Here is an 11878-nt window from a genome sequence, read left to right on the forward strand (position 1 = left end):
TCGGGGGGGGGAGCGGAGGGGGATGGAGCCCCATGCCTCCCCCCATCTGGGCCTCCTTCCCCTTCCCTCCTGCTGCTGGGGTCCAGGCCCATTGTCTGTCGTCCCCCCAACCCTGCCATTGCAGTGGTGGTGGGAGGGGAGGAGCAGATCCGGGCCTGATGTGGGGAAAGACCGGGCCAGAGGGTGGGGAGAAACTGGGCCATGGCGGCAGCAGGGGGGAGGGAAGCAGCGGACCCAGGCCAACCTGGCAGTGGCAGGGGAACAGAAGAGGGCTTGAAGCCCATGTGGGGGGTGGGAGAGGATGGGAAATGGGGGAGGAGTGGGACTGGGCCCAAGGGGGGAGGAGGCTGGCTCCCCACCACTGCCATGATGGGCTGGCTTCTCCCCCCACCTCAGGCCCAGTCCCAATCCCCCCCCACATCAGGCCCAAGCCCACTCCTCCCGTGCTCCCCTTCCCCGCCCCCCCTCCCTGTTACTAGGTCAGCTCGGGGCCCACTGCTCCCCCTGCCATGGTGGCTCAGCTTCTCCCCACCTTTGGGCCTGGTCCTCCCCTGCATTGGGCCTGTGCCCACACCTTCCCTTCCCCCCACCACCATGGAGACACATCCACCATTCCCCCCACTGCCAACACGTGTTGGGACCTGCAGACGGCAGCGACAGAAGGGAGGAAGGGTGGGTCGAGGCCAGTACTGTTGCCATCACCTGCAAGGCGGTGCTCCACCACCACCAGCTCCTGTTCAAATGCTTGTTCACACTCTGATTAGCTGTTTGTCAGCCAATTAGAGCGCTAATAGAGCATTACCGACAGACAGGCAGATTTAGGCTTTTATAATATTAGAATAATGACTGAAGCACTGGTAGGCTTCCAAATAAGAGTTAAAATTGTAAATACAGTCATAAAACATCGTATTCAACTGATACCAATATATACAGTAGCATTTCATTTTAATCATGGAAAAATGCAGATTTTGGGGGTTTTAATCAGAGAATGCGTGAGTGCGTTGGGGGAGGGAACGGAAGAGGAGGCTTTATCAGAGAATTTGCAATTTTTAAACAGAGAAAACCAGGATCCCTGCTAATAAAAATACTTTATGAGAAACTAGCAATATTGATTTGTTGAGGTCAAAGACTACAGACTGACAAATTGAATATTAAGTTTTACTAATGTGTGCTCTAAAAGGACATTAAGAAAGTACTTGGAGTACACTCATATTCCAACATTTATATGAAATATAAAAAAATGTATATAGCTTGTCAATGCATATAGCACTCTCATTTGAAAACTTTAGGTAATCCACCCTCCTTGGAACAAATGAGACTACCTGCAAACTTGTTATCTTGGGATGTGTTAGCACTACAAAATAAGAGCTTTGCCGGAGTTACAGTAGCATCTTTCACATGAGCAAGGATATTGGGGGTAAACTCCTGGTCCCATTAAAGTTAGTGGTGAAATTCTCAGTGATCTACAAATACTCAAAACAAATTCAAGGAACAAACCAGAAGATAAAATACTGGCTCAACTAAAAAGTTATAGAAGTTGTGGTGTTGAAAGCAAATAGCACTTGATAGGATCAAGCCCTTTGGTTACAAGTGCTTCCTGAATGAGGAACTGGGTATTGATTTAGTTACCAAAATTTCCTCTTAAGCGTTCAGACTCTATGGCTGCATCCAGCCAAGTGTGGCCATGTGGTGTTTCAGACACATGCGATGCCATATACCTCACATTCAGCTGTTTTCTGCACTGCAAAGTAGCAGCATGGTTTGGTTTTTTTTGACCCTTGGATGTCCAGGGGTCAAAAAAACCTGCCCCCCCACCCCCCCCAAAAAAAAAAAAAAAAAGTGGAGCAGTGCACATGGGGACAGTGCGTGCCACTCAAAACTGGAGCCTGGCCAGCTGGGGCCATGCTCCAGCTGCTGGCCAGGCTCCAAACAGCAGGATTGCCGCTGCTGCTCAGAGGCCCCCAGGATCCTAGGTAAAGCTGCTAGGGCTAGCCCAGTGCTGGCCCCAGCCTCCCCAACCCCACTGCAGGTAACCTGCTGCATGCCAGACGGCACATGGAACAGGTGTTCCTCAGAGACAAGCAGCAGCAGCACAAGGTGTCCTGCTGCTAGTTGTCACCAGGGAACTAAACGTCCACGCTCGTGTGGACGCGGCCTGCAAGTGTTGTCTCAGCAATTTCACGGTTAGGATCCCATATACTCCAACAGAAATACTGTAGAATAGTGTTAGACAGTTTGGAATATTTAAGACACATGGAAATATTTAAATTTAAAGAGAAATGTTTTTACAGAATTGGAGAGTAAACATAAGCTAAAGGCATACTTTCAGAAAACTTACTCACTGGACTAAATCTGACTCTAGAAATCCCTTTAACAGGGCTGTACATGAGAGAGAAACTTAAGGTTTGATCCACGGCAAAGCTTAAACCTTTTACGTTTTTAAGCACCTATGCAAAGAAAACAAATCCTGATAAACTGTGGCTGTGTCATCTTGCACTCATATTAAAGGTATTAATGGCTTTAGTTACATATTAGCTATGTTCCCATATCCTTCAGCTGAACTCCACCTCTTCTAGACTAGCTGTGGATACAGAATACAAGGTACCTTTGTAGACTGGGAAGCTGATAAGTATTTTCTCAAACTAAGTAGTTACAGTTTTCATTATTTAACCTCATCCCCCCCCCAAAAAAACCAAAGAAAAAAAAACAAAACAAAACACATGGACCAATTCTGGAGTAGATTCATTTATAGAGAGAGATATTTTTAGATATTAAATTAAATTTGGTACCATGAGGGGAAAAACAAATCATGGACAAATATGTGACAATCTGCATTCTAGCATCATCTATTAACAGCTAGTGATCAATATAAAAGCACTTATGTGCATACAGATGCATCAGAATGAACACTGTAGTACAGGGTTTCATATTAAAAATGTGCATTTAATGAAGGGAGGAAACTAATGTGCAAGGTAAAAGATGCTACTTCTCCATTATCTCCTTGCATTCATCATTCATCTCAAAGTGTCCTGCAAACTACATACTCAAATCAGTTCAAACAAGTGGTTACAAAGCTATTTCTAGAATGGAACATGGAAATTCTTTAAACAATTTTAGACTACAAATGGTACTGTAGCCAATCAAAACTGAAAGGGAATTAGGCCTACTTTAATTAACAATATTGATATTTGCCTTGGACACGGAAAAATTAACATCCTACTTTCACATGAAGGTTGCCATGGGATTTTTAATGGCCTACAAAAGCACCCAGGACTTCTATTTCATAAGTCATCTGATATACATCTTATATGAGGTCAGGCAGTTACTCACTGAATGACAAACACTTTGATATTCACTGGGTTTTCTGTGGAGATTTCATTCATCAAAACAAGTGTTGGCTGTAAATAATGAAGATCATGGCTTAAAGTTTAAAAAAAATGGACCTTATATGGAATCTGCAGTAGCACCAAAAGCCATGCAGTAAGGTTCAAAATTGTGAATCTCTTCACTTTGTCACTTAAGATTGAAACTGCACTCTTTGTATCTCATTGTTTTAGATATTCCAAGTCTCCATGATCTACAAGTTCCATGCAACACACACAAGCACCATGGAAATGATTACTAACAAATTTAACATTTAAACTCAGCACCCCGCGTGCCAAGCCTAGCACATGCCCAGAAGAGGTGTTGCGTTAGCTGAACCCAGCTCATCCAACATCTGTATAGATCAGGTGCTTTAGTGGGGCTATTTTGGTTCTTTTATCCAATATCTGATTGAATCAGCTTTAGATAAATGGCCAAAAAAGCCCCGCTGAAGTGCCTGATCTATACAGACACTGTGGAGCTGGGTCAAACTAATACACTGCTTCTTCTGGTAAAATGCATTTCCCCCCCACATCTGTCAGAAGCCATAGAGAATACAGTCTGCTTGGGGCTTCACAATGCTATTGTATAAGCAGCCGATTTTTTCTGAGCTGCAGTCTAAACTTTCCAACAGGACTTACAACGTGTAAGTTAAAGGTTTTGGGGACATTCCTTCACTGTGGAGTTAGCTTAGGCATCTGAATTCAATTAGCTTGGTTAGCCTAGTACAGCAATATGAGCCGTGCTAGAAAGAAATACTTGGATTCACACTGGCACCATGTTTACCTGCGTAAAACACCAGGACCTTGGAGGGAGGGAGAGAAAATGCATCCTATGATTCTCAGTCTTCAGTGAGATGAATCATTCTGATGCCATTCTGATGTTCCCTTCAGTAACTGGTGTGATAATTTATCTGCCATCTAGTATATATAGGAGAACTGTGGGAAAACACTAAAAGACCATCAACCCTTGAATAGCTTAACCTGAATCTTCACTGCACAGTGAGCAAGATACCAACCCAAGGCTGGGCAGCAGCTGTTCATTAGCCTACTCTCTAGTACAGATCATCCAGTACAGGTGAAAAGCACGATGGATGGATAGGTGGATGGATGAAGTCTATGGATGGATAAGAATCTCTTTGTGCAAGTGGTGGCCTACCTTTTTATTGTTTCAATATCATTTGTTGGCAATGGCAGGAGGACTGCATGCCTTGTCCCACAATCCTGCAGGAGTCAAGACAGCCCTCTACCCTCACAGGTAGGAACAAGCATCCCATGCCTTGTTCCTCTCTCCTGAGCTCTTCCAGACTCTTTTCCCTCCCTACCCCCCTGCCATTAAGCAACCCGGAGTTGCAGAAGACCTCCTCTGGGCAGAGTGCAAGAATCAAAACAAGAAAAGCTTCTCCTACTGGCCATCCGCTGTGACTGCAGGTCTCTCCAACTCCAAACAGCAAATTGCTTAGAGTTGGCCTGGTGTGCATTTAGCAGAGGTACATTTTAAAACCTGACTTTTTTCTTTTACAGTTGATATGTTTTGTTTAATTTTTTTTTAAATTTTGTAACCATCTGGGCTGAACCCAGGGTTTTAGAATAAAAGTCAATGAAAAGAACTGTTTAGTTATGAACATGATTCACATTTACACTTACTTAACACTGATAGTCACTACATTCTAAAAAAATGTAACAAATGTTGATTTCATAGTTAACTATTATGAAAAACTTATTTTTTGTAGTTAGTAAAAGTATCTAAACTGCTAAAGATTAGTCTCGCTTCTCAGTGTTCTCATAAATAAATTCTTCTAATATTTGACTATTATTTGTCAATATTGAATAGGTCAACAGAACAAGAATTTTTGGCTGGCCAAATACCCAAGTCTATCACACTTGGCTGGGAGCTCAAGTCCGCTCTGCAGTAAAGTTAAGGAAAACAAACAGGGGTCAAGGGCTTAATTGATATGGTCTGCATTTCTACACAAGATATTTTCTTAATATTCTTTTTTCACAGGCTGAGAGTAATGTTGTAAGATCTCCCTCCAGGAAACTTCAGAGTTGAAAGCAAAGTATGAATGGGAGAGGTAAATAATCTTATGAGTTTCTCAGGAGTTTCAAGGTTGTGGACAACGATACAAAGAATGGTATTAAAATGTTTCACTTGTTATCTACAGTCAGATCTTGAAGGTTGGAGGGAAAACAAATAAACCAAAAACATTTTTTTAACATATTAAATATGTGGAATATGCTTCAGGAAATCCAACCATTCACACACAAAATGTCAAGAGAACATTAAGGATTTTAAGTTAGGCACTCAAAAAAAAGTTAGGGTATGATAGGAGACTGCTTGTGTACAGTATATGTGCATGATGACAGTACTATAATATATAAACATGTAATAAAAAAATACCTTTTAAGACCCCAACCTTACTCAGTGCATGAAGTAGAGCACGACAAATTGGAGCTAAATTGAATCTACAGGTTTCCAGAATTCCTAAATGATGCTAAGGGAGAGAGAGAATTAAATTATCCATGGTCTTAGCCAGGAGACAATCCTCTCTCTTCTTATAGCCTCCAAACTCTTTTGCTACACTTCTGCAACAGCTTTCTTCACTGCATAACCTTAACTCAGTCTTGGATTTGGCCCACTGCATGCACAAAATAAGCCAGAATTGTGTGGAAAAGTAACGCGATTGCTTAATTAGACTGCATCCTAATACATACATATGCACAAAGGAGCTGAATTAAAGTTTTATTGGCAACCTTAACTCTGGCATTTCACATCCTTGATAATGATTTTTGGTATAATTTGTGTCCAGGTACACTTGCAAATTTCCTTGGTTTTATAAGAGTTAATTATAAAACTGAAATTCCACCCAGTGGCTTCATATTGACATCCATGGGATTGCTCGTAGGTTGAAATCTTTAGAACCACAACCAGAGCTCTGTCACTTAAGCTAAAGAAATAAGATAATGATAGCAATAATGGATGAGCACTAGAAGGGGACAAGACACACTTTGCCAGTGGATTTCACATGCATTTGCTGACAGCAGGGGAATGGCAAGACTCAGGAATCCCAGGGGCTGGGAGGAAGCACATGGAAATCAATGGTCAGTCTCATCAGTTCCACTTTGTCCCTTCTTTTCATAGCCTCTCTAGCCTGCTTATCCCAGTCCCATCTCTTCAGCCTAATCTCACCTCATAATCATTACTGAATATTCAAATAAATTGCCTTATATAACCTTTAATTCTAAGGCCAAGCAAATCTACATCTTTGCTCTTGCAAACAAGTGAAAGTGCCCCTCAGTTCTCAGTATGGAACATTTTTTATTAAATAAAGTCAGATAAATATTCTGCAATTAAAATAAGGTTTTAGATCAATTTTGTCAAGTAGGAAACTATTCAAAAAAGTTTGTATTTTTAAAAAGAGCACATTCCAGCCACAGAATGAGGCCAGTGATTCTCAACCAGGATACTGCTGCACCCCAGGATGAGCAGTATCCTGGCTGAGCTCTTTTTAAGGGTGCCTCAGGTGCTGCACAATATTACTAGTTAGGCATGCACACACTTACATCTGGGTATCACAAGATAAACCCAGAGATTTCAAATAGAAAGCCACAGTGTGCAAAAATTTCTGACCTGTTCTGATCTTTCTGACTTCCTTGCAACAGAAAGATTGCTCTATTATTTTTCCATAGTCAAAAAGCAAATAAAAGGTAGGAACTGGCATATTCTGAGTTGTGTCTTCAGTCTAACGAGGACTGTCTTTGCCCTAACAAGAATTAGCCAATCCTTATCTCCAGTTCCTGCGTAACTGTTGATTGACTGTGGCACATGCATATTTTTAATCAACTGAAACACAAAACTGCATGTCTCCACCAAAATTTTCCCTAGATTAAAATGGTCTGGACACTAAGCCAACTACATTTTATCATGTTTGTTTTAAACTTATTTGCTATGGTTGCGTCAAACTCTTCAGCTGGAAGACCATCCAGTGTCTTTAAATCCTAGGCCAAATATTTCATAACATTTTACAGCACCCCAATATCAATATATTTTATAGCATACCATATACTAGCCTTGTTCATTCCTCCTCAATAGTACACTATATTCAACATTAATCTTTACCTGACTTTTTTATTACTTTTATAGAATAGGTCCCTCTCAAAGTCAGAAGCAGAGAAAGTAAGCAAAAATTCACAATTTTAGTAGTCTCCAATTCTACAAATATCTTGTCCTTCTTTAAGGGTCAGATAAATAGGGATTACTTTGATAAAGTGAACAATAAAAGCTACTAAATGACTGTCCTGACAGACTGGTCTACTAACAAATACATTGGCTATAATTGATTGGAAAATTGTCTTAAAAACATCATCAGCTCATCAATAGTAAAAATGAAGCTGGGTATTTCCTTTCATCAAGGCTTCATCATCACCTATCCTACATTTACATATGCAATAATACTTGAAGAGGATTTAAATGCACAAGCACTGCTTGATAAGGAAGAGAGACAGGTCAGTAAAGAATTTATTACAAAATGGTGCAGAAACAACATCTGACGATGGGATCATTAATGTGCTAATTTCACTGGAATATTATATTTACACAAAGCTATATGCTGAGGAGAAACTTTTTTTTCCCTCCTAGTAATGGAGGATGTTGGCATACAGTAGCGCTTACTTCTAGCAGGCTGCTGAACTTAATCTGGGTCACTCATACTAAATAGCTGTATTAACAAGTGGCTTTATGTCAAGGAATTTTCAGGATGCTTACAATTATTTCCCATCCCTCCCCCACCTACTATTTAATTTTTTTGAAGCATAAAAACAGAATATATTCAACTATACTTTCCTACATATACCAGTGCATTACTTACAAGTGGCAACTAAAAGCATCAGTTTATTTATGAATAGGTGGAAGAATACGTTTTTGGAGAAAAAAAATCTCATGATTCCTGAAAATAGACAAGACAAAACTCAAACTTGTGCCCAAGCAAACAACATACCTGAAAGAAAAAAAAATATACTGGTCACAAGGATATTTTACAGAAATATTATCAGTAGGATCTCTATGAGGTTCCCCTAACAATCCAAGATATCAATACATAGTATATTCCTACAAATTTCTTACCCAAACAACAAACAAAATATCACCAAAGCTACCAAATGTCTGGAAGAACAGACGCTTGCTTAAAGTCCACATTACTTCACCTTGGGGGAAAAAAAGCCCCAGAATTTTAATTTCTAGAAGCAGGATCAAATTCTTTCCTCAACTTTCACTCCAAGCATCAACAGTAATACTCTCAGTATGAACGCTAATGTTACTAACTTTGTATATATATTATGCCCAACATCTAAAAATGGTAAGCAATAATGCTATGGAGAAGAACGCTGCAATGGAATTCCTACTGCAAACCTGACACAGTCAGCCTCAAGCACTAGGTTGTGTGAAAACTCAACTCTGAAGAAGCCAAATATGAACCCACTCACAAATAATAGGATTATTCAGCAGCCCATATGAACCCACTCCCAAAAACCGAACAAGAACTGCTACATATGATACACTGACCAAGGACTCTCAGAGCTGGACCCTTCTGCCTACACAAAGTCCCAAGGAAACCAAAAGATATCCTACGAGGCATGGGCTGGCTTAGTCTACTTTATATTTCAGAATCAAGGCCTAATTACATAATTCATATCAATTTTATATTATGCATAACACAATTTTACATCTGCACTATTGTTAATACCCCCGCACAACCACTTTTCAAGGTTTGGATACTTTTCTTATTTACCATAATGCTTTTGTGGTTGGGTTTTGAACTGCCAGCAAGTAACCTGCTCCCTGTTTCCTTGTTTTCAGAAGTCAGAGATAGAATACTCATATAAAAATAAGTGCAAGGCAAAGACAAAAGCAACAGGAAAAGTGTTATTCATCTAACTGAATGATTTTGACAGGTTCTAAAAAACAGACATCTAGTTCCATTGAGCTACTGATTCATCAAGTTAGAGGTGGAAGGGTAAGTTGGAAAATAAAAGAACTTTAAGAAAGATAGAAAGAATGGGATGCCCTCAACACCCTACAAGAAATGCAAAAGGACTACTGTGAAAATTATTTTACTATGGTCTCACACCTTATTATAAAAATAGAGCTGCTGATTTACTTTCAGGACATTGTGACCTATATTAAAATGGAATATTTTCATTCACACAGCTTTGATTCCTTGTTAACAAAAATTAAATAAATGGCTATACTACTTAGCAGCTCCGTGACAAGCCTCCAGGGCACCAACCAATTGCTTACACACGCATTACACATGTAGCACTTTCATCCATGACGCCAGTATCTGATATCAAAGTGCTTTTTCTTAATATTTAGGGAGGGGTCAAGATAGGAAGCTTAGCATTAGCTTGATCAGAGTGTAGGTTGAAGCTGGGCAAGTTTCCAAATGCAATAGTAGCAACTCTGGAATGTTATTCCTGAAACCTTACTTGAGCAGTAATTAGATGTAGCAGTCTTTATGATAGATACATGCAAGGGCCAGGATAAAAATCAGCATAATTTTCACGTAAGGCACAAGCCACATTTTGACTTTATTCCATGAAGGAAGTATATTTATTGGGTTAATTTTTTAGAAAGCAGCATGATACAGCTTCTAAAATTCTACCCAATTACCTCAAATAGAAGCAAGGCCAAGTTTTGTTTACAAGCATATTTGTGTCAAATAATAACCGTTAGGTCAAAGGTAACCTAGCCTCTTTGATAGCATATCTAGACATCCACAACACAGCTATGGCAAGCCCAGTAATAACTGTAAAATGAAAAGAGTCCTGTGAAATCCCAGTGAACAAGATACTGTTTGTAATATTATTACATTTCAACCGCTGCTATGATGTCCTGCCACTTCTGAAATGCAGCCATAATATCAGGCTTTCTTATTTTCTGTTAAGAGAAGAAAAACCAGACCAAGTGACTAATGTCAAAGCAGAGGACTTTCTTCATGAGTCCCTGCAAGCAACCGATTCTTCTGAACAAAGGTTCATATCAAATGACATTCAAAGGAATCTGACAGCCAACACAATCTCCGTGGAATTCAGAGTGGTGACAAATTGGGGAAAGGATGCCAAACAACTTCCATTTCCTCATTTTGTGAGGTTACATCAGACTCAGCACTACTGTAATAATAATATTTTTGCATTCATGCACTAATGTGCATCAACTACAGAAACCTTCAAACTATTGAGCAACACTACACTGTCACCACTTTCTGGCTTCCTGTTATGTTGGTTTCTGGCTAGTTATTAAAAGTCAGGCACCCAATAGGTTAGTTACCTTCATTACTTTCATTCACAACAAAGAACCCCTGTAAGAATTCTGTACTAATTTAAAAACTATTTGCCCCACAGCAAACGCACTCAATCAACAAACCTCATGATGAACATTAACAGGTGAGTTACACAGCTAAGCCGAGGTCCAAACCGCTCTCTCCAAATTAACTAACACATAATGTGTTTGCCAAGGGCCTAACCAGCATCCACTCGCTTGCATTACTTGTATCACCTGGAATCAAATTGCAGAGATCTGATAAACTCTTCATCCAACACACAAACTGCTCGCTTGTTGGAAGCTTCACAGGAACCAGGGTTTAGTTTCCTATTTTAATGTTTCCCCTAATCCCTGGGAAAATTTCATACAGAGTAACAGGTTAAGTGATGAGCTCTACCGTGTCCTGGTTCTGAAGTACTCAGGATACTTCTGAGCACCCAAGTTCGCACAGCATCAGGACATCATATATTTTCCAAGTGAATAACGCACCACATACTGAGCACCAAATCAGCCTTGCCTCCTTGAAAAGCGCTAGCTAGATGGAGTCATATGTACCACTGTCAAACCCTGCCCTATTTGAAACAAAACGAAGTTGCCAGTGAATGACCTGGAGCTGAACTGAACCCACACGTGCACACCCGAGGGCCCAAGTCAGGAAGGCTCCTTCTTTTCAGTGAGAGGGAAGCACTTCTGAGGGGGACATCTTTGATTGCACCAGCCACCAGTTCAATAAGAGGCAGCCAATAAAAGCTATCGCCCTAAGAGACCCTTGGCCTCTGGCAGGATACCTGTGCAGTCCTGGCTACAACACTGCTCCTTCTTTTATGGACAGCAGCCCGCGGCCGGCGGGACCCAGGGGGTTCAAAGCCAGCTGTGGAGAAGCAGGAAGCATCCTGCAGAAGGCTTGTCCCTGCCTCCATACTCAAACCGTGCGAGGGGAAAGCCCAGCCAGGCCCATCTGAACCCAAACTACCAGCTCCTCTGCTGCCCCCCACCCCCACCCCCACCCATCATGGGGAAAGGCAGAACAATGGCTCTTCTCCCCGGGGGAGCACCCAGCTCCAGGCACCCCCTTCCCCAGAGAAAGCCGCCACCTCCGGGCCAGGCCCAGGGCCTCCTTGATGCCCTGCAGCAGGTGGGGGGCAAGCACCTGGGCCCAGCTGTCCTCAAGGGCGGGCGGGCGGGCGGCAAAGTGGGG

General features: G+C 41.3%; 1 protein-coding gene across 3 annotated transcripts in view; it reads right to left on the minus strand.

Annotated features, from left to right (window-relative positions):
• The window catches only part of LOC102382505 (phosphatidylinositol-binding clathrin assembly protein-like), a 59832-nt gene that overhangs the window by 33771 nt on the left and 14183 nt on the right, over positions 1-11878 (minus strand). For 2 of the 3 annotated variants that reach the window (XM_014524634.2, XM_014524633.2), the window contains exon 1: positions 10915-10966. The exons of the other annotated variant lie outside the window; for it this stretch is intronic. In XM_014524634.2, the coding sequence (XP_014380120.2) occupies positions 10915-10951 (37 nt within the window). In that variant the 5' untranslated portion in view covers positions 10952-10966. Of the gene's footprint in view, positions 1-10914; positions 10967-11878 lie in introns of those variants that run through there. 3 annotated transcript variants of the gene reach the window in all.

This window comes from Alligator sinensis, unplaced genomic scaffold (assembly GCF_000455745.1).
Source record: "Alligator sinensis unplaced genomic scaffold, ASM45574v1 scaffold646_1, whole genome shotgun sequence".
In the NCBI taxonomy this organism is placed as follows: domain Eukaryota; kingdom Metazoa; phylum Chordata; order Crocodylia; family Alligatoridae; genus Alligator; species Alligator sinensis.